The 23,826-nt window shown below is 50.5% G+C and overlaps 1 protein-coding gene across 2 annotated transcripts in view; it reads left to right on the forward strand.

The window, feature by feature from the left end:
- The window catches only part of LOC144732162 (bifunctional heparan sulfate N-deacetylase/N-sulfotransferase 2-like), a 72,580-nt gene that overhangs the window by 46,907 nt on the left and 1,847 nt on the right, over positions 1-23,826 (forward strand). For both annotated transcript variants that reach the window (XM_078613504.1, XM_078613505.1), the window contains exons 7-13: positions 723-905; positions 2,144-2,240; positions 8,118-8,241; positions 9,563-9,737; positions 14,460-14,630; positions 15,842-15,951; positions 18,135-18,237. In XM_078613504.1, the coding sequence (XP_078469630.1) occupies positions 723-905; positions 2,144-2,240; positions 8,118-8,241; positions 9,563-9,737; positions 14,460-14,630; positions 15,842-15,951; positions 18,135-18,237 (963 nt within the window). The remainder of the gene's footprint in view (positions 1-722; positions 906-2,143; positions 2,241-8,117; positions 8,242-9,562; positions 9,738-14,459; positions 14,631-15,841; positions 15,952-18,134; positions 18,238-23,826) is intronic.

Raw genomic sequence — 23,826 nt, forward strand, 5'->3', positions numbered from 1 at the left:
GCATGGTGACCCTCCATCCAGTCACAGAAGGAATGAGAGGTAGAATCTCAAATGTATATATACATATTAATTAGTAAATTTGGTATTTGCGCTGTGTTACACAGGCGGGCAACGTTTGCAATGTGGTGTTACCCAATTAAATATCTTGCAGGTAACGTTTTCAAATCTGTCAAATTTGGAGCGTGACGCCGGCACTCGTGGGCCTCTACGCTTTAGTTGAATAACGTCCGGGGGATATTCTAACGTCCAACTGTGAAGGAGATAGCATGTAGCATTTATGGTCAATCCACCCGCAGTATTTACCAGGGTGGCCGCTTGGCTCGAACCGCGAACCTCTGCAGCAAGCACCCCACCCACCGCCCCCTGCCTCCACCGACCGTCATTTGCCCAAGACATCGCCGTTACCTAGAATCGGCATCTTCATTTCGACTGCAGGAGGAATCCGATGAGCCGTGATGTCCAGCATGGGTGTGGGGTCAGCGAGTTTGGACAGCAAACGGTGCAACAAAAACGATACGAGTGCACAATAGGGAAAATGGTTACTAAATGTAAATAAGTAATAAATACAAGGCGGCAAAAAACACAACAACAGAACAGTCGCGGGACCACGCAAAGATATCACCGCACAGCAGCAGACCCGCAATAGAATGGCACGTGAACATTGAACTGTCGGTACACAGGTAATGAGCGAAGCCTTCGTCTGCTTCCCGTGACCCTCGCAGATCAGCATCTTCATGACGCACCTGTCCAACTACGGCAACGACCGTCTCGGGCTGCACACCTTCGAGACCCTGGTGGACTTCGTGGGCTGCTGGACAAACCTGCAGCTGGCGACGCTGCCGCCCGTGCAGCTGGCGAATAAGTACTTCCAGCTGTTCCCGCAGGACAAGGACCCCCTGTGGCAGGTGACAAAGACAAAGATCCCCCCCCGTATAGCCTAATCAGACTGTTAGGGGCAAGTGCTGTTCACGTGCACCTATGAAGGCCGGATCGGTACACGAGGGGGTGGGTGGCCAGCACCACGCCCGGCCACCTTTGTCTACCGAGTGGCGATGTTCGTACACCGCACCAGGTACTCATTGGAGGCCGAGTCGACCTAGGGGAGGCCCAGGACCGGTTCAGATAATCGTCGCTGGTGTTGGCCGTGAGCAGGAAATCTAACTCGGTGACGGACGCAGCAGCAGCAGCAACAAAACAGCCGCCGCCATTCGCCACTAATCGGTAGTGACGCCACTATGGCGCTTGCACCAGGCTTAGTGAAGTGTCGAGCGATCTCTGCCGACAGGAGGTCATAGGACAGACCCAGGTGACGTGGGTTGACATGGCATGCGCTCCCTACTGTGCCCAACTTGCGGAGTTTTAGTGGACCCGGCGCCCCAGTAGAGGCTTCACGTGCGACCCCCGCCCAGGTTCTTGTGTGCCGAGCACTTTGTGTGTAGTTCTGTGATGTCATTCACTCTGCAGCACAAGGCTCGGAGCACCGAGCCGAAACGCAGTCTCACGACATAATGCTGACGAGTACAATCAAGATAAAATGACTGGGGGAAAAGTTCAAATCTAGTTTTTATCGGTCTCTCTTACCCAGCATCATGCAATGCCATGTCATGCTTTTTAAAAGAGCGCTTCACCATATTTTCATTACCCTGTATATTTCATTAATTGCAGTTCTCATTGCTGGCATTATGCCCAGTTTAGTAAAAAAAACTAAATTAGTTTTTTGATGCCGTGCTCATTGATTGCACAAGCGGTTGCATTTTCGCCAAATAATGCATTTTATTTTAAATACCAAAAAACAATACAAAGGCATCATCCGTCTTCGCGGTGGTATTAAGTTCACATTTTATTGGCAGCTCTGTTAAAAAAAATATTCGTGTGCAACAACCATACCATATATCACTACTAATGAGCATCTGATCCCTTGATCTTAAACTTCATCAAACCTTTGCGCTTATCAAACATGTCACACCGATATTAGCGATTCAGCTATCTCACGCGATTGGCACCAAAACGTGACGCACAATCTGTCGCTTCCTCGGAAGCTTTGTACAGTCGTACCTTGGAGGCTTCTATTGCGCCAAGGTCATCGCAAAAACATGGCCCCGGCTGTCTGTCTGATATTTCCCTTTGGAATGTCCCTTTTCAGAACCCTTGCAACGACAAGAGGCACCAGGACATTTGGTCTAAAGAGAAGACCTGCGACCGCCTGCCCAAGCTGTTGGTGATCGGGCCCCAGAAGACCGGTCAGTGCTTATGCGAGGGAGCGCTTATTATTATTTTATTATTTTATGAACTCATTTAGGATGATTGAGGGTCCCAGTATTGGGGAGCTTAGTTTTGCTTCCGTTGGCTGCTTCGCAAAAGGAAAGCGCTGCTCCACCCCGGGGCCTCTCTCTCCCCCCCTCTCCTTGCCTCGTCCCAACTGGGCCATGATTTATTGCCGGCTGTTAAGTTAGCCGGGACGACGGTAAGCACTTGGGATCCCGCGCTAAAGGCCAGTGGTGAATGTGTTAATGTCCGCTGTGTGCATTTGCCATGAGATTGCCGGCGAGTTCAGGGCCGACCAGTTGGCCACCCGGCAGTGTGCGTTTTTGTTGTTTATTCACCAACAGCACAGACACAAAGACGCTTGGGTAGACGTCCTCCAAAGCGTCCTCCAAAAGCGACCGACGTATTAGCGCTCAATCGTAGCGATCTACGGCCGTGGCCCAGGGAGGATAGACAGGGTAGAGGAAGGGGGCACAGGGAGAAGGGTAGGAGGACACAGAAAGAGGTGGGTGGTGTCGTACGTCATTTTTAGATTGTAAATATTGTGTATTTGCTCTCCAACACACCAGTGTGCTGTACTAGTAACGAATAGGCACGTTCTGTTTACGTGACAAACCTTACTAATTGGCTGTGTCGGGTGGTGGCTGGTTTAATGACGCATTTATATTTACGCGATTATGGATGTTTTAGCTGTAGTCTCGGTCTAGTCGATGATGCAGTTGGGATTTTAGTCAAATCGCAGTCAGCGGATTTTGCGTAGTCGTGGTGGAGACACGGCTCAAGCGGACACTCCCTCCCCTCCCTCCCCTCCCTCCCCTCCCTCCCCTCCCTCCCCTCCCTCCCCTCCCTCCCTCCCTCCCCTCCCTCCCTCCCTCTCCCTTCCCTCTCCTCCCTCCATTATCATCAGGTCAGCCAATCGGTGAACTCAGTAAATATTTTTTACATTTGCATATATAAATGAAATAAGACTACCATTGTTGGTGTTGCTCTGTGCACTGCAGTCTCTAACAAAACTACTAAACTATCTCAGGTCCACGTGTTCATCCAGACTCGTTAATGTAGCCTCGTCAAGTCGGTCACGCTTGGGCCTGTGGTGAGCAGCAGCCGTAGTCATGGTCACGAGCTTGAAAGCTTATCGGATTCCTCCAGTGTTAACAAATATTCTGATTCATGCTCGATCATTTTTATCTGCTCCGAGTCATTGTCCACTATAATTATTAGGAGTATAATAATGATTATGTTTAAAAAGATACTTCATCAACGAATATTTTTCGCCGTACCTTTCGGTAACGACCGGTCGGTGTGAAGCACTCATCTTTGAATGTCCCCCCCCCCCCACCTGCTCAGACTCCGTAGGGATTTTAGTTTTTCCCCTCCACAAACGTAGATGCAGGAGAACTCTTGGGTCAGCCAGACCGGAATCCATCTTCACAGTGCTCTGTGCAGACCGGTGCACTCCTTGAACCTTTGCCCTGCTGCACACTCTGGTTCTGTGAAATAAGTGGCCCGGGTGTGAGCTGGCCTTGCCAGTATTTTCCTTTTTGTTGGCGTTGTTTTTTATCGTTGGTAAATATTAACACAGTCGAAGCTCTATCATTCGGCCTCCTTGGCTCTTCTTGAAAGAACTGCCTTGGCTTGTGTGTGCTTTGTAGAAAATCCCCCCTCCCCCCGCCATGTTTATAGCCGGCTGCGGTTAATTTGGTAGCGACGCACAGGCACGCGTGTACCCGAGGGCACAGACGCGGGTTCATTATAAACGGGGCTCCGGTGTACAAGGGCGGCATACCAAATTATGTGGTGCACTTGTTCGTCGATGCGTCAATATGGTTTGCGGTCTTGCGTACGAGTGTGCGTGCTTGCGTGCGTGCGTGCGTGCTTGCGTGCGTGCGTGTGCAGTCACACATATAAGTGGGAGCGGTAGGGCGGCGGTTAGCGCTACGCTGCGCTACGAATCCAAGTTTGATTTCCCGCTCACGGCCACCAACACCAGTGACGATTATCTGAATCAGACCTGGGCCTCCCCTAGGTCGACTCAGTCGCAAACGAGTACTTGGCAGAATGTGCAAACATTGTTACTAGAGAAACAAAGGTCGTGGTGCTGGCCGCCCACCTCCTCCGATGTCATGCCAGCCTTCACAGGTACTCGCTAACGGCTCTTGCCCCAACAATCTGTTAAGGCTATACGGAGGGGGGGATCTTTGTGTGGGCGGTGATGGTGCGGTATTTTGCTCACTGCTCTACAAACCAGATGATCTGGGTTCAATTCCCAGCCATGTCCGATATCAGAAAGTCACCTCAGCCTCAAAATTAGTACCTGGTGCGGTGTGTAAACATTCGTGCTGGGTAGACAAAAGCAGTAAAGACAGTCTTGATGTTTTTTGCCATGCCGGCACAAAGTAGACACTTCCCAACAGCGCCTGTTTCGATGAGACTCATTGATATGCACCTCCTCGTTGTCGTATCCAACTATCCAATGGGCCTCCATCCTGCATTTGTTCTACTCTGTATTTCACCATTCCCGATTACTGATAAACCTCACACGGGGAACGTAAGAGTCTCTTCTGATGTTCGGCTAAGAGAGGCCTGGCGTGGTTACTCCGCGAGTAGTCGAGTGAACCTGCCTTCCGGGGCGATGCTCTGCTGACCGGTGTAATTTCAAACGGACGCTTCTCCACCTCGCGACACGATTTCAGTGACGTTCAGCCAGGACAAATAGAGAAGTGACAGTCAGAGTGAGGTCAACTCGGCGCTATTTTGCGTTGCGCCGACCCGCCAGAGTTTTGTCAAATCTCTGCCGCACGCACTCTGGTGCCGCCTGCCTCGGATGCAGCGGCGGGCTCATTATTCATCTAAGCCGGAGGCATTGCTCCGTGGAGCCGGGGCTTCGTGGCACATTAATGAATTCACGTGGCTTCCTCGCCTTCAGCAGCGCCATCGACGCCGCGGCACGCGTCGCACAAAGCCCCGTCACCCCTCGCTCCAAAATCCCAGAGCAACCCCCGCGGCAATAACGACTCAATTAATATCGCACTCGACGAGAGACGGGTGGCTTGCCAACCTTTTTTTTTAAACGGTTAAAAATCACCTCTCAAGGCACCGGCGATTTGCGTTACGGAAATGCACCCCAAGTATCGCGCAGCCGCCCACGGTTGTCGGACTGGTTCAATTTCTCTCGCTCGCGTTGATTTTTTCTAAGGCAAGCTTGATTGGCTTGCCGATTGTTATTCCTGGGAAATATCACGTATGTCTGTGCGTCAATCCCCGTCTTGTTGTAGAACGCGCCCCATGTTTTAATGAAAGCTGCAAACGCCTAAACCGTTCGGTGTGAAACTTACCGCGGCTCATCGATGCCAGTGACATGTCCACCACAGCTCAGCAATGCTGATGAAACGTACCACGGCATTTTCCCCTCGATATTTTATGGAACGTTACTGGGCTTGGCTTGAGGGAGGGTAATGGGTATCAGCGTTAGGTCTTACTGCTCAAGTGAGATATACTTATTGATGACACTGTATAAGAATTTTTTTTGTTCCTGGGTACTAAGTGTTATTTCGTAATTGCTTATGCCTCAAAAGTATAGAAAATGGCTATTATTCCCCACAAACTTTGCTTTTGTGACCAGGACAGTGATACTTCGAAATTTACCTATTTTCAATGAGAAAACGGGCGAATTTGTGTTTTTTCGTTCACATAAACTCAGAAAAAAACAACATATGAATCAAAATTAACATGTATTTATACTAAAGTAATACAAAAATGACTACGAAAGATTTAGACACCAAGGCGCACTATGACAGGCGGGACTGGCCACAGCGGACCGAGTTCTCTGTGGGGAGGAACAAACTCGAAAAACTACTCGGTTCTAAATCTTTTTCTGTACTTTGTAGGCATAAGCAATTACAAAATAACACTTATTACCCAGGAAGAAAAATTGTGTTACATAGTGTAATTATCCTGCATCATTTTTATTATTTATTTTACCCTTTGCTGATGTAATAATATGAACAGGCTTTTAAAAGTTTCAAAGATAAAATGAGGTGTGAGACGGGATGTACCGCGCTAAAATAACTGTGGCCTGGTCTGGTGCAGATTAAATTAAGCACTGCCAGTATAGCTTTTAAAGCAAAATTTGGCAACAAAATAAAAAAACGCAAAAATTATACAGTTTCAAAGCTCCCATTACGATGTGCACCGGCATGGTTAGAGTGTTACGTGCGTTGGAACATGCATGCGGTGTTTGTGCTATCCTTGCGTACGATTGCATTATGTTCAGGCGCTAATTGCCATAGTTGAGGTCTGCTACGCACGAGAGTGGCTTCAGGGGAGAGTTTGTGCAGTTCTGCTATAGGTCTGATGAAGGAGCGCAGGCTACATTACACTCCATGGCTGCTTGCATGTTCCTGTAGACATCTGCCGGCAGAATGTTTGCCTGAACGTGCAGCCAGAGGATTTGTGACAGTTTCAGAAAATCTGGTCTTGAAGCGTGTTGCGTTACTTAATTGCGCATCTGGTAGTTTTGTGTACGAGCTCCCCGGACCAGGCTGTAGGGCAGCGACTCTGCCCCTGGGTAGATCAGTGAGAGGGTGGCAGTTTGCAAGTCTTTCCCACAAGTTTCTGTTGCGGGGCGGTTCTTGACTTGGTGTTCAAGCACACGCACGCCTAACTAAAGCGTGCTCGTTTTATGCGTTCGTACTTGTGAGTCTTTGCTCGCATTCCTTTGCACAGTTAAATCCTCTGGCTCAGCGGATGCTCCCTTAACCCTTTCCCGTTCCGAGACGTTTGCAAATTGCAGGGTGGGGTCCCCTTCACTGCTGAGTCTCGCAACGCACAAGCGGTCAGCTTTAATTTCATTCTGAGAGTCGTAGCGCCGCTATTTTTGTGTCGCTACAGAAAACTGTAGCGACACGACCACACTCTGCGATTGCTGACGTCAAACTGTGCCACGCGCCCTCCCGCATGGTCTTGTAAGAGCCTCGGTACCGATAACGTTTTTTTATCTTCTTCCGGTTTCCGTTCCGATGACGCGTATGTCATCCGAACGGGAAAGACGTGTGAGTTTGTAGTCCTCTCTCCCATGTTGCTCGATGAAGAAGAGCACTCGCGCATGTACCGCTTGCCGTGGCATTTGCCAATCGTGTTTCAATCCCTCGCTTGAGGTGAAGAGCGTTGAGTTGAGTTTGGAGGTGTCCAGCTTGAGTGAGCGATCAATGAGGAATTACAGGAACGTTTTAGCATTTTTATTGTTTTATTATTATTATCCTTATTAATGCTACTTTGTGTGAGCTGCATGAGTGGGGATTGTCTTTTTCTATGATGTGATACTACGTCAGACGGATATGGAATTAACCCCTCTCGTAATTCTACCAATCGCCATCATTCGGAGTTGCGATCGGTTCAATAATTGATTCTTTGTTGTTAATATTGTGGTGTGTCTAGAATGACTGGGGTTTTTTTACCTGAACTAATTACATATGACGTATACACATCTAATACAATCATTTCTTCATTGCACGAATTGATGTTTGTGTAACCGGCATCAGCTGACCTGTGGCTGAGGTACATGTATAATGTTCGTGACGTTCGCAATGTTTGTGACGTCGCTGCCATCATCAACTATTATGATTGTCGCCATTAATTACTTTCTGTTTTCTTATTTATTATCCGTCACGATCGACTTGAGCGTGGCCCTGACCGCTCCCTTGAGGTTTTCTCTCGTAACTCTACGGGCGCCCGACATCGTCGCTGCTCTCCTCGTCCGCTCGCAAGCCTCGGGAAACGTCGCCAACGCCGGCACGACGCGCGGCATTGCTGCGATGTAGTGACACCGTTTCCCGCGCCCCTCCCGGCCCCAGGCACCACGGCACTCTACACGTTCCTGAAGCTTCACCCGGCCATCACGAGCAGCTTCCCCAGCCCTGCGGCCTACGAGGAGGTGCAGTTCTTCAACGGCGCCAACTACCACCGAGGCCTCGACTGGTCAGCGCGCAAATCCCGCTCGCTCGCAAAACCCGCGTCACTCGCCAACACGCACGCACTCGCGCATTACAAATACGCGTGGAGTTAAACTTTTTTTTATTTTACCAGGTAAGGCCCACTGGGCTCGACAGCTCTTTTTCAGAAGCGACCTGGCCACAAATGATAGCGCAACGAGAAGTGGCTTATCACGTGGAAATGTATTGCAGCCAAATACTCTAAACGCTTGATGTTGATTCTAAATGTGGAGGGAAAACCGGAGGACCTGGAGAAAAATCCACGCGACCACGGTGAGAGAGAGATACAAACTACTGTACAAATGTACAGGCGTCAGGGTCGAGATTGAACCCACGACCTCCTGTATACCAGGCGAGGTAGATCTCAAGTGCACACGCGCCCACGAGATTGTACACATATTGCCTACACGCAAACCTGCATACACAGGCACATACTTAATATTTACCAATGGAGCCCATGTAGAGTGTTGGGGCAGGTGCTGTTAGTGACCGTGTAACAAACTCTTCCCTAGCTTGACTTAGCCTTAATTGAGCACGTGGGTTTGATACATCAACATCAACATTGGGGAGACAAAGTTGGCTGTTCACGGTGCTAGCCACACCTTATTCATCATCATCAGCTGCCACGAGCAACTGACCGCTGGATGAAGGCTGCCATCTCTCGCGATCTTTCGATGTAATTATATCCACATAGCTCCTGCACACGAACTGATTTAATTGCGCGCTACGTACGGTGGAAAAGAAGTTCGACGTACAGTACATACAAAGGCTATTAATGGGCGGTTGGGGGGCGATCTTTGACTATTTCGAAAATCTTGGGCTTCATCGCCCCCCTATTGGAAAACGAATGCCAATTTGCATGCCGGTGGTGGATCACACTTGTGCTGCTGCGCAAGAGCGCAAAAGTGTGGTCGCCACATCTACGCCTCTATATAAGGAATGAAACAGGTGGACTCCTCCACAAATCTGGCTTTTGCCTGATGAAGCTGGTTGTAATTACTGGCGAAACGTCGTACTCAGATTGTGAATGTTGTGGCTTGGCTCTCCAACACACCGGTGTGCTGTACTCGTGATGAATTGGCACGTTCTGTTTAGTTGGCTGTGTCGGGTGGTGGCGGGTTTTAACGACACATTTATATATTTATGCGATCTAACCCAAAAAAACTCTATTATGGATTACTTGGAATTGCTTCGGGATTTAAGTTGCCCCATCGATGCAAATCCTTGATCTTTGTGCCCCACCCGCACGTCCGCCCTCCTCCCCCCCCTCCCCGCCCTTTCCAACCGGGCCCCCCAATTGTGTACAGGTACATGGAGTTCTTCCCGGCGCCGTCGAACCGCAGCGCGGAGCTGTTGTTCGAGAAGAGCGCCACGTACTTTGCGAGCGAGCCGGCGCCGCACCGCGCCTTCGCGCTGCTGCCCACCGCCAAGCTCATCACCATCCTCATCCCGCCCGCCGACCGCGCACACTCGTGGTATCAGGTGTGGCAGCGCACGCCCCCCTCACCTCACCTGTCACCCCGTCTCACCTGTCCCCTCATCAGCCCTGTCCAAGCCTTACGTGCTGTGCTGGCTTTTATAGGTGCTCACTAATAGTCTATAAGGCTATATGGCGATATGTATATTAAGTGCGTTTGCGTGTTTTTTTGAGTGTGTGTTTCAGCGTGCGTGTGTGTACATGCACGTGTAAGATCTGGGGAAAGTCCCATCGGTGAGCTCCTCCGGCAGGCAAGGCTGCGTTGGCTGGGTCATGTAGCCCGCATGCCCAGCCACCGTATGCTTAACAGCTTTTGTTTGGCCGAATCGAGGGGGCTAAACGGGCGCGGCACGGGCTAGAGAAGAGATGTGACGTGGTACAGGAGGACGTGAAGCTGAGTGGACTTGCCGATGACTGGTACCAGCGGTGTCAAGATCGGCCTCTGTGGAGGAGGCTCGTTAAGGACGCTACTGGGCAGTTGGAGGCAGTCGCCCTCCAACAACAACGGAGGGCGGAGAAGCGACGCTCACAACAACGAGCGGAGCGCCGGGTGTCTAAAGCACAGCAAGTTAGCACAGTAGGGGGCACAGGTGGTGCATCAGCCAGTCGTCTCAGTCATCTCAGTCAGTCAACCCGTGGCACTTGGGTCTGCCCCGTGACCTCCTGCCAGCGGGCGTTCGACACTTCACGTGGCCTCAAGGTGCACATGGCCTGGCACAAATGTCGTGGTGACGTCACTGCCACTTAGTAGCGAATGGCGGTTGTTGTTGTGTACGATTGTGTTGCTACAGGTGGAAGTGTGCGAACGCACGTGTACACATGTGTGTATCGCTGTGTCCGTTTTCAACAACGGTGCTCGCGAGCATTCACTTGCCCCAAAAGTGTGTTAAGGCTATTCGGGAGATCTTTGCCTTTGTCTTGTTTTCAACAAAGTTCTCCGTTTGTTCTTTTCTTTCATTATCACAGCCAGAGTTATCGCTCGGTGGCAACCAGCCAGAGTCCAGTTAGCCACGAAATAATTACAAACCGACAACCCGGCTCATCCAATTAGTGTGAGGAAAATGTTTTTTTGTCCTCGTTAATGACTTTGCAATCTTTATAATCCTGCTTGCAGCAGAGCGCCACCCGCCCCCCCGCCCCCCCATCCCCAAAAAAACAATTTATAGACGGCGAGAAAAATACCTGCACCTGGCAGCGCGTCGAGCAGCTAAGTTCCGCGCTCTGCGTCTTTTTGGCGCGGAAAAGCGGTCCGTGCCCGTGGGGGGCCACGGGCACGGACCGCTGGGGGGCGGGCTCAGCCGGTCGCCTCGCGGCGCTGAACTTGCGCCGAGGCGTTTTAATAAATCAAAATGCGTACGCATTCCACAAGTATTGACTAATCCCATATCTGCATTTCCCATAAATATGCTAAATTCCTCTTGATATGCAAATTTCTTTGTCAAGGCGCTCTTCCCCCTCCAACCCAGCTTAAATATACGCTGCTAAGCCTGGTGGTGTTCATTCAGACGCTGTCTTTCCGACAGACCTGTTCTTCACCTGAGGACGGCTGCTTGCGTTGTGGCCGAAACGTCGTGAGAATAATTTTATGATGTTTTATTTTTATTATTTTATTATTTCCCTTCTACGTGACTTTACCGAAAGAACCAAGAAGATGAATCCCTGCAGTCACGAAAGCATTAAATCGAAATTTAAATCAAAACGTGTTTCTACTGCAGCGGCATGAGGTGATTCGGGAAGCGATGGGGTGGAACTATATTTCAGTGAGGCCTGCCCGAAGCCGTGTCCTTTGCGTACGTTTATGCGATTGGACCTCCCCCCCCCCTCCTCCGCCACTGCCCGTCCCCCTGTAAAAAAAAAAATCACCCCGCAAAAATTATTTTTACGTGTGTGTGTATGCGCGCTTCAGAAGGGGGAGCGGTGGTGTAGCGGTCAGTGCGCTGCGCTATGAACCCGGCGACCCGGGTTCGATTCCCGCTCACGGCCAACACCAGTGATGATTATCTGAACCGGTCCTGGGCCTCCCCTAGGTCGACTCAGCCTCAAATGAGTACCTGGTGCGGTGTGTAAATATCGCCACTAGGGAGACAAAGGCGGTCGGGCGTGGTGCTGGCCACCCTTCCCCTTGTGTACCGTTCCGGCCTTCATAGGTGCTCGCTAACAGCACTTGCCCCTCCAGTGTGTTAAGGCTATACGGGGGATCTTTGTTTTTTTTTTTGCTTCAGAAAGGAGCGGAAATGCAGTGGTTAGTGCACCGCGCTACAGACCCGGCGACCTGTGTTCGATTCCCGCTCACGACCAATATCAGCAGAAAATATATGAACCAGTTCTGGGCCTCACCTTGGTTGGCTTAGCCTTAAATTAGTGTGTGGTTCCGTGTGTCAAAAACCTCAGCACTGGGGAGACAATGCCGCCATGAGTGCTGTTGGCCATCCCCTCGTGTGCTGTGCTGGCCTTAATAGGTGCTCGCTAACAGCAGTGGTTAGCGCACCACGCTCCGATACTGGCGAACTCGCGTTTGATTGCTGCTCAGGGCTAACATTGTTCGTGAATATCCTGACAAAACATCAACACTGCTGCTGGCGCTTGTGTGCCCACTGCCGGCCATTACTGGTCGCTAGCTCACACCACTTGCCCAAACAGTCTGCGTAGGCTATGAAGGGGAGATTTGTCTCTGCTTTGGGTACATTTTTCACGAAGTGATCTATCTCTCCCATTAAAGGATTTTGTGCGTGCACTGCTCTAAGCCAGGCGTGGTGCCGCATGCCTGCGGTACGGTGCGAAAGAAGTTCAACGTACATACTCGCAGCCGATGCTGGGGAGGCAACGGTTGTGGAGGATCGTGAACATTTGTGATTGTATTCTTGACGCGAATCTTCACGAGCGGACCTCGGGAGTGTTGTTGTCTCCCGAAAAATTAAGCGCGAGTTTCCTCGGGCCAATCGTTGCGCGGTAAAAATGGCTCAAGATTTTTGGGCAGCTTAACCGCCCAAATTGTGAGGATTGGCACAGTTCGATAACGGTCGAGAACACACCTGGTTTAGGGCGTGCAAGGCACTGTGGTTACCGTGCGTGTCGTGCATTTGGCAAGCGAAGTCGTCCGCCGCTCCACGCCTGTCCGCGCTCGCGTCGTCTCAGCGACTGCGTGCAGCTGTGTGCCAGCGCTCTCCGCTGTTCGTGTTTTTTGCACGACGTCCGGACGTTTTGCCCCACGTGTGCTGAATGATTGGGGCTCGCGGGTCAACTCGTCGCCGGGAACCGAATCGAACGAAGCGCCTCCCGCAACGCAAAGAGGCGAAGGACGTCGTACTGGGTGCCGCGGTGCAACCTGAGAAATCACATCGGAGAGCTCTGCTCGACTTTTCTGTTTTTATGATCATGAGCAGCAGCAGCTTTCATCAGTCCACTGCTGGGTGAAGGCCTCCCCAATTCGCCGTCATCTCCCACGATCTTACGACGCCGCAATGCCTCCAGCGCCTGCGCACTTGAAACTCATCTCGCCGCTCCATCTCCCCAGCGGATGCCCTCTCGGACACATTCCATTCCTCGGGTGCCACCCGGCCCCACTGTTATCATTCGCGAGGATCGGTCGTCAGCCCTTCTGGCCGTGAAAGTGCCACGTTTTAATAAACTTTAAATTGGCAAAAAACGCAGCGAGCGGTGATGCGAGTATACGTGTGTGAAGTCCAGAGTGGCTGTGCGTGCTTGGGCGCGTCCACGCACGCATGGACGCGACAGATTATAGGCAGCGATAGAATGCCCGGAGCCACAGTTCCTTGGTGCTGCTGCTGCTGCAGGAGGGGTGAGGCAAGCCTGCTACCGCCACCACCGCACGTTACATAACGGTGATATAACGCAGCAGCAACGTGCTTCCTTAAAAGCCGTGTTTTCTGGGCCACCCTTCGTGCTGATTAACCCCTCTCCCCCCCCCCCCCCACTGCCTTGTAAGATAAAGACAAAGTTGCGTTTTGTTACGAATGCAAACAAATTCGCCGCATTCGCTCTTGACGCCGGCTCAAAGCGGATGAATGCATCGTAGAGGATGGTATTGGACAGTGTCCCTTCTTCCGATCAGTGCGTGTTTGCGAATGTTTGATTGTTCGTTGGGGTTTGTTGTTGTGTTTGTTTATCGGTGTGGTGACGTGGGCGAGTGGGTAGCCCGTCTAACCGCTCGTTGCAGAGCTTCGCGGTTTGTGGCCCACGGCCGCCCTGGTTAACCCTGCGGGCGTATTAGCCGTCAAGTATGCGCCGTCTGCTTCATGGCTGACGGTAAACACCCCGCCGCCACGCGTGTGTGTAGCCGGCCTCTAATGGTCCACATTTTTAAAATTTGAAAGGGAAAACACTTTTTTCATCGGGTAAACCGCACAACAAATGAATGTTATTATAGTCATAGTGTTTGTGTGTGTGTGTGCGTGGGTTTTACAGTAGAGTCGTTGTTAGCGCACTGCGCTGTGAACCTGGCGACCCGAGTTCGATTCTCGCTCACGGCCATCATCGTTGACGGATAACTAAACCGATCCTGGGTCGACTCAGCCTTAAAATGAGTAGCTAGTGCGGTGTGTGAAATATCAGCACTGGGGAGACAAAGGCGGCCGGGCGTGGTGCTGGCCATCCACCCCCTCGTGTGCTGTGCCAGCCTTCACAGTTGCTCTCGAACACCTCTTGCCCCAACAGTCTGTTAAAGGCTATACGGGCAATCTTCGCCTTTATGTGTTTTGCGCGTCCAGCATCAGAGGGCACACCGAGACGCCGCTGCCACCAACTACTCGTTTCACGAGGCCATCGCGGCCGGGCCCGACGCGCCCGCCTCACTGCGCAGCTTGCAGAGCCACTGCCTCCTGCCGGGCCGCTACGCGTCGCACCTGGAGCGATGGCTCGCCAGCTACCCGCCGAACCAGGTGATGTCGCCAAACGGGGTCCCGCAGATAATAAGCCGCTCGGCGCGAGCTGTTTATTCATCCTTTGATGTGCGCATTGCCCTTCGTGACGCTCGCCTTGTGGCGTCCGCTGGTCTTAAGACCGGTGCAGAGGCAAGGCCATGAAGGAGGCTGCCTCTGGTGTGTATAGGCCAATCGATTTCAAGGACAACGCTTCCATTATTATCAAAGCACGTTTGTTTGCATGTTTTACCACAAGCGTGTGCCGTTCATGCAGACTTGATGCCTTACAATGGAGTGTCTGTTTGGTGTTTGAACATTGTAACACCTCCCCTGTGTTATTGCCACGCCAGGCATGCGGAGTATTTGATCGTGCGCTTAGATATACGCCGAGCCCCGAATACACCTTTGAATGTTACAAACGAGTAACAGTATACTCCTGTGGAGGTTTTTATAACGTGTGCGCTGCACGGCTCTCCGTTGTGCGTTCGGGTCGTACCACGGCGTGTTATTTGGCACAATGTCCGACGTTTCGATCCACGTGTTGGGAGCTAGTTCAGTTCTGCCTGAATGAGCTTCCCAGCACGTGGAGCGAAACGCCAGACATCGCGTCGACACAACACGCGGTACCAACCGAAAACTCATCGGAGAGCTCCGAACGGCTACGACCGCGAAAACCTACGCGGCCGTTTCACACGGACGCGTCGGTAGTGCCAACGAAGGCGATTTCGCCATCGGCTGAAACACACAACCAGCGCACAGACCCCTCGTCAAACTTTGAATGCAGCAAACGATGAAGATAATTACGGTTGTCCATCGTCGATTATCTCGTTTATGATTCGCCCCCCCCTTTCAACTGTTCCGGAAGCCATGTGGCCGGGTCGCTCAGAGGTCAGAGCCCTGAGCCCAGAATCTCAGTGGTGCCAGCTCAGCGATCTCGCCTCCGAGGATTGCATTTCAAAACTAGTTCGTTTTGAGACTCATCCACCTGAAGGGTTTTTCTGTATTGAGCTCTTTGGGAAGATTTTAGATATTCCCATCGGTCAATCCCCCTCAGTCGGTGATTTTACACGAATGCACATTTGTTAATTTACTCTTTGAACGTGTGCCCCAAACGGTTCCAGATTAGTGACGAAAATCAATTGTAATTAAAGCCTTCGGTTGCGTGTGAATGCAGCGTAACCTGACACCCGTGTTGTGTTTGTTTTTATTATCGCCGTAAATGTCCCCAGCTGTTAATTATCGACGGGCAGCTCTTCAAGGTGAACCCGGCGGAGGTGATGGAGCGAGTTCAGAAATTCCTCGAGGTCAAGCCGTATCTCAACTACACACGCACGCTCACGTGAGTTCGGCTCGCGCACGGCATAGCCCACGACGTCACGCACGGCGTCACGCACGACGTGACGCACGGCATCACGCACGACGCGATGATTCTCCCGACTTGACCGGAACCCAGGAATGTCAAGGTAAACATAAAAAAAGTTGCCACCGACCAAAGTTCCGTTCGGTGGCCAGCGCACCTCGCCATCAAGCTCTGGCCGTCGTCAGCCGGAATCCTGTAGGTTCTGAAAATTCGACACGCGGTCCTGGAGGGCCCGGATTTTCAGAGCCTCACCATCTCCGCCATTTTGGTCGCCGACCAATAGCAGTCCCACTCCAGTGCCCGCTCCGACGGGCCGCCCTTCTTCTCTCTCGCACAGCTGGCCCACCCATCACAAGCTCTTCGTCCCGATACACCTTAAAAACCTCTTCCTTCGGCAGAATATCTGAACTTCCCGCCCCCCCCCCCCCCCTCTCCTTACCACTCGTGCTCTGTATCGGGGTCTTGTTCGCCTCCACAGTGCGCTACCGTCTGCCGTGTTCTCTTCCGTGACTACCGCGTAACTTACCCTGTTGCCAACAAATCGCAAGCATCCCTTTTCTCGATGCTTGGATATACACAGCGATGGCACTAAACTCGAGACTGGCACAATCGCTGCGGTCGAGTGCCACGTTTAGCGCCAAATGTCATGACGTAATAGAGCAACGCAATGTGACCACATCTGTCGCAGACGCTTACGCTCAAATGTCAACCTCTAAGCCACGCAGTTTGGCAGATCGCCCTCCTTCCATTACCGCTTTCTAATACTCTACGCGCAGACTTAGCGTTCTTGTCTCTTTGTTGTCCTTCCCTCCGCACACTCCGATTAGCACGGTTGGCTACGTACGGTGCGAAAGAAGTTCAACATACACACATAAACCTTCAATGAAATTCCCAAGAATCGCTCACGTGTGCCTATATTCGTTCACGTGTGCCTACATTGTGGAAAAATCCCACTCTGACCCATACAGTAACACAAATATGATGAGCTATGAAGCTCTTTTTGAGAGATGTCCCGTATGAGCGGGTCCGCAAGGAGACACCTTGACATTTAGAGTTCACAGTTGTTCATAAATTCATCTGAGCTGGAGCGTGTCATTGACCACCCTGAAAACCAGATTCAACATTAAGCACTGAAGTTTATCGATGAGAAAATGAACGGCAGAGTGCAGACCGAGAGACGGCAATAGCAGCAGCGGAGGAAGAAGCAGCGGAACAGCTGAGCGAGAGACGAGTGAGAAGAAGAAGAAGTCGCAGAATTCGGAGGCAACTTCCGGACAAGAGCAACTGGGAAAATGAAGGAGTTGGAGAAATTGTGGAAGGCTTTTGCCCAGCGGTGGGAAGTTGCAGGCTGACAACAACAGTGACGATGGCGACAACGAGGACAGTTTAACGGCGCAACCAATATGAAGTTGATGGGAGTCGATGCGGCCGACATGAGACCGCGGGTGACCGAGTCGCCACGAGCTCTGGGGAGTGCAACGATTCCGCCATCAAAATGGATTTCGACGCTCGGGGGGGGGGGGGGGGGGGGGGGGACACGCACAATTTTGCGCGCGTATCCACCGATTCGAGCGCAGCCCGCGCAGCTCTCCCCGTCGGGCTGACCGGGCGCACTGACCGCGACGCGGACAAACGAGACGCACGGTGAGCTGCATGGCGCCCGGCGGCGCTAAAACGGAGACGCTGCACGTGGGATTTGGCTTCACCGCCCCCCCCCACCCTTTCGGGAGGGGAGAGCGAGACGGAACAAAACGGACGAGCGCCGACAAAACGGACGAGGCACGCCGTGAGGGGAACAGACGAGACGGAATCGATTCTCGAATCGAGCCGTGACGCGGGCTTCGTGACAGTGTATTGAATTTTGACTTAAAACTCTCGTGACTGCAGGAATTCATATTCTTGGCTCTTTCGGTAAAGTCACATAGATAGAAAATAAAATCTAAATAACAGATCATAAAATTAAATAAATAAAAATAAAACAATTTGTATTGAAAATAATAATAATAGCAAAAAACCCCACGACGTTTCGATCGCATTGTATTTTCTATCTACTTGACTTTACCCAAAGAACCAAGAATACAGTGTGTTGAATCCCCGGGCGGGCGGGCGGGCGGGCGGTGGGGGGTAGAGTTTATCATCGCGTGACGCTTCTGCCCGCACAGGTTTGACGTGGAAAAGGGCTTCTGGTGTCACGTGCTCCCGGACGGCAAGCGGCAGTGCCTGGGCACCGGCAAGGGCAGGAGATACCCCGAGATGGAGCCGCGGGTGAGAGAGAGACACGTGGGAGTGCGTGCCGCTGTGCCGCGGTGTGGCTGGTGTGCGGGCCTTCGTCGGGGCTCGCTCGTCAGCGTTTGCCCCCCCCCCCCCCCAAACGGTCTGGTAAAGGCTATATGGGGGCCCTTTGTCTTGTGTGTCTGTTGAACTTCTTCTGCACCGTACTGAGCCAACCGTGCTAATCGGAGGTGTGGTGTTGTTAGGCACACCACCCCATCGTCTGCCATGCCAGATTTCTGTGCTCGCAGCCAATTAGGATAAAATGCGACCGCCGTCTGTAGTGAACATCCGTTGTGCGGGTGTGCATCCTTGTCCTCGCCGTAGAGGGAAGGCCTCCTGCGTTAAACGTGGCTCCAAGTGGCAGCTGATGACGCGTCATCATCTGATGACGCTCAGAGAATCAAAACCTCAAGTGCTGATCGCTTTTAATTGCGACCGACGGCGTGAAGAGCTCAATACATTATAATTACAGAATAATTAACGCTTTGTCTCGGCACGCTACGCATGCAACAAATAAATAAACGTTCCTGACAAACGCTGAAACGTGGCAGCGTTTCGTTACCTGGCTGTTCCCTGCTGATGAGCCACAGAACGCCGAAGCCGGCTAAGGATTTCTTTTTTTACTGTTTCAACGAATAGTCCAACGAAGCCTGTTTTTTTTTTGTTTCTCTTTTATAAGCCTGTTTCTATTTTTAGGCAACTAATAACGGAGCCCTGTTCAACAAACCATTATTGTTTCTGCATTGGCAGTGGCGTACAATCACATGGAACAAAAAGACTCAACACATTCGCCAAAAGCACTAAAGAGGATTTTTATTATAATAATAGGTGATGTTTTGTGGAATGTTCCTTTGTCATAGCGGAGTTAAACCTAGCCGAGTTATGTTACACTTTTGCGAGCACAATGGCCATGGTGAGTAGGCCAATACACGAGAAGAGTTCACGTTGTCGCCGTGTTTTTTTATAAAATACCTCCCTCGATGTATTTTCGGGTTCCACCCGAACGCGTCGTTCCTTGAAGCGCCCGACATGTGGGGCGGAAACGTCGGACGTCGTGACGAACAACGTCCCCGCGGTACGACCCGAAAGCACGCCGGGTGGCCGGACGGCGCAGCCTCGAAAACCTCCGCAGTGGAATCAACGACCCTATCTGTGCGCAATCAGAATATGGTTTTAACGATCGTTTCAATAATGCAGATTATTTAATCTTCGAGAAACGGATTGGCTTGCATGGGCAGAGGGGGGTGAGAGGGATGGAAGCTCCTGACAAATTATTGCTTTTTACGAGGGTTTTTTTTTTCTTCATCGCTGACTCAGAGCGTGGTGCCATCGTCCGTTTATATTTATTTTTATTTGTCTGCTTCCCAACGCCGTTGTCGGCACTGGGAGTATTTTTTTTTATATACTAGTGTCTTCAGCCTAATGGGCCTTTGCCTGTTCCCTCAAGCCTCATTGCTTGCTGCAGATGCTGCCCATAATGGTTCTTTGCCCTTTTCAGCCGACATAAAATGTAAACCCATTGCCCCGTACATCTCCACCCACCCACCCTCCTCCTCCTCCCTCTCCTCCCATGGCCGCGCTCTCTCCTCCTCTCCCACCCTCCTCCCCGGAGAGAGTTACAGACCTGTCGTTTGGGAATGCGCGTGACGCAGACTGCATTAGGCTGTCTCTGCCGTGAGGCCAAATGAGTGGTCCCTCATTCTTACGGTTACGGATGCGTTTCTCCTCCAGCAGGGCAGACATCGGGTGGGTCGTTGTTATTATTACCGTCCTACTAATTCGGGTGGCGTATTGGTTGAGCGCGCGCCGGATTGGTGATCCTCCACCTCAAGTGCCTCTGTGCATGCAGCAGCAGTATTAACGGGTTAGGTCGCGTCTGATGGGGTAAAGTGTGTGGATATTTCCAAGGTGTCTGGCCGGTTTGGAGGAGTAGGCCAGATACCCCTCTAGAGCTCCCTCCTAGTGTAGGCCCTTCCCAGGGCAGTGGCGTTAGCAAGAAATTGCAGGGCTTTACCTCTTACTAGCTATGGGTCGTTCGATAAAAGCCACTTGAATGAGATATCACAACTCCGGATGTCCCTTCAAGTGAGCTGCTATCCACGCGCCAGGGGGTTACTGCACTTTCCCACACGCCCTCCTTTGGAGCTACTCGTACCGTGGCAGTCGAAGCAGATTTTTTTTGTACTTTGTAATTTCATAGTTGAGAAACCAAAATTGAATGTGAAGGCTTGTCCAAGAAAATCGTTCGTGACCATGCTGAGACGACCATCAGCTCGCTTGACTTGAGAAGGCGGGTTAACCACAGGTAGTGAGTGAGCCTCGTTGGGTCACAAGTGATTTGCAAGTGCTGGGTCATGAGCATTGTGCCGCCACCCCCCCCCCCCACACCGATGTGGGTTCGTGCAGGACTTGCACTGATCCAGTGCTCCTCTTGCTATTGTGCCAAGTGGCCTGCGGTCAGAGCCATTGTAGGACTCGCCGCGAGCTGTCCTTTCATTCTGCGAAACTGCTTCTCCCATCCCCGAACCGCCTTAAAAATAATAACAACAAGACCTATTCTGGGAAGAGTAAATAACGCTATTCAAAGTTGACAAGGTCGCGTTTATGACGCTCGCAAGCGAAACCGTTCGTAACGGTGCGTTTGCAATGTTGTTTTGTTCGGTAATGGATTCGGGTTTTTGTTCGGTAATTCAGAATCGCCGATTGTTGTTTTTTTTTTGCCTCCCGGCGGTCATCTCACGTCTGGACGGTTTTATGTTGTTAATGTTCAATCGAGTTTGGCTATAGATTAAGGGTTGTGGGCTCGACTTAAGATAGATGGGGAGAAGCTTTAGCGTGAATTTAAATAAACGTGAGATGCTTTTATACGAACTCGGCGACCCGAATTTGATTCCCGGTCATGACCAATACTCTTTGAGCTGGGTTCTGCGCCTCCCCGAGGTTGACTTAGCCTTACATAAGTGCTTGGGGCTCTGTTAAATAAAATAAAAACATTGACACTGGGGAGACAAAGGTGGCTGGGCGTGGTGTTGGCCATCCACCCCCTTCGTGTGCCTTGCCAGTCGCATCGGAGCCCGCTCAAAGTACTTGCCCCCAGACGTCTCTCAAGGCTATAAGGGGGATCTTTGTCTTTGGAGAAGATTTTTTGTTTAAACGTCAACTTGATAATGCAAATGTAAGTAGCAATAATTTCCTGAGATTGACTTCGGCCGTATTGAGTTCCAATATTTAACGTCGGCTATTGGCCTTGCAAAGCGTCGCTGAATTCTCAAAACTGTTCCTTCAGGAGGGTCCGGCTACCTTGGGATATATGGGCCAAATTCTTGATTAAGATTTGTTTTTTTGAATGTGGAAGGAAACTGAAATAACCCACACGCTGACCAGCATCGTCGAGTATGATTAAACACGGGAAGATCTCCATTCAGCAGTGGATTGGCAAAGGGCTGTGATGTTACCACTATTATTGTTATTGTTCAGGTTGTGTTATTTTAACAGCACTAATGTGTTTATAACGGGAAGGGTAGCTCAGTGATCACAGCACTCGCAGTTTACAGTTTTCTTGTTAACAAAGATGCCGGTGGTAGACTCAGCCAGCCTATCATGCCTCCAGGGATCAATGTCGTTTGTACCGCTTTACGGGAAGCCAATGGTGGTCATCCTGTCGCGAATCTGGCCGCCGCCATGGGAATGTGGAATTTCCACCACTGGCTCTCAGGGTTACCAGTCGAGAGGAGTGCTCCAACTCAATCTGCATTTGAGCAGGGATACACATCTATTTTTTATTATTAAATAATTATATTTTTTATACCTTTATAGAGCGATATTACACTTGTTACTCTGGTCTTTGTTCCGATATGTAGCAAAAGCAGCAATTATAAAAATTGTATATTAAATTTTTTTAATATACATTCGGCTCCATGTAGAATGATTTCGCCATTGTTATGGAGAGAGCAAGCACACCGGCTCATGTAACACAACGCAGAAGCACCGTGCGTCACAATCGCGAGTATTGAGTCGAGATTAACGGCACACCGATAAGCGTACAGCAATAAAGATAGATTTATTGCTTCTATCATTATCGTTTTCTTTTATTAAACAGCTCTTATCAAAGTTGCACACCCTACGATTATTGCACTTGTGCAGTCTCTGACGTTAAAATGTGGTTATCAACAGAGAGGTGGGATGCTGGTGCTAATGCTTCGCACGCCAGACTTTTAAATGCAGAGGTCACCAGTCTCATTGTGCTGCTCAGACTCGAAGATGACAAAACACTGAACACGTTCAGTCAATGACGACACTGCCGTTAGGAGGAAAACTGCACAAGGGCGCCGTAGTGGCGAGATGTTAACTGCCTCCCCTAGCACACAGGAGGTCGTGGGTTCGATCCTGACCCTCACGCCTGCTGTATATTTGGAGTTTGCGTGTTCTCCCCATGGTTGCGTGGATTTTTCTCCGCGTACTCCGGTTTTTCCCCTCCATATTTTTGATTCGACACCACGCCTTTAGAGTACTGAGGTGTTTTCAATTTGCACGCGATAAGCCACTTCGTTGCTTAATCATGTGGCCAGGTCGCTTACGAAAAAATCGCTAAATGATCCTCATTGCGGTTCCCCGGGGTCCCAAATAATACAAAATGGCCGAGGAAATTAAATATTTTATTTCTGGGACTATTTTTTCTAGGGGTGTACTTAACTCTGCGACTGGGGTATCAATCAATCCTAAATCAGTGCCAATTCACGATGTCGAACCGCAGTGAGGACGATTGCGCTGAAACCCTGAACGCTCGTATGCACCCTAGTGGTGCATCGTGTACAGCTCGTCGAGATGAGTCGATTGCCGCATCGCCGACCATCAACAGACTAAAGATGACTGCATCACGGACAGTGTGCGAGAGCCGGGGTACTATGGTACCCCGGGGTACCGCCATAAGGTTCATATATAGCTTAGTCGGCCCTACCTGGTAAAATATAAAAACAATAGTTTAGTTTTATCATGGGACCTTTTTGCTAGGATCAAAGTATGAAAATTAAGAATCGGCTTTACCCTTTCTGCCAATAAAACTGATGTTAAGATGTTCAAACACCAAATAAAAATCTTTTGAAAAAAATCAAGTCTGCATGAACCAGACGCACTTGCGGTGAACATTCAAACAATTCCTTGCAACAGCTATATATGGGGGTGTTTGAACATCTTAACACCTGTTTTAGTGCCAGTAAGGGTAAAAACCTATTCTTATTTTTCACAGTTTAGTTTTTAGGTTATCGACGTTACTTTCAGAGGTTACCTGTCCACGGATCGATGCTGCCACCACGTGGCGAGTCCTGTCATCGTTTCAGTTTCCATTTATTAGGTATAGCCTTGTGAGCCATTCGGCTCTTGAATTGGGTGCAGCCACAACAATAAAACATCTTAAAGTGACTATGTGCAAACAGAAAATCCAGGAAAAGACAGCAAAATATTCCAGAAAAAGCACCGTACACCAACGCTCTGTGCAAAAAATCCCAGTGGGATGCAAGTCAAACATCAACAACAACCACAAGACAACTTAGATTAAGGCCATCAGTCTAACTCCGTACTACA

This window comes from Lampetra planeri, chromosome 41 (assembly GCF_965212315.1).
Source record: "Lampetra planeri chromosome 41, kcLamPlan1.2.h2, whole genome shotgun sequence".
NCBI classification, from domain to species: Eukaryota; Metazoa; Chordata; class Hyperoartia; order Petromyzontiformes; family Petromyzontidae; genus Lampetra; species Lampetra planeri.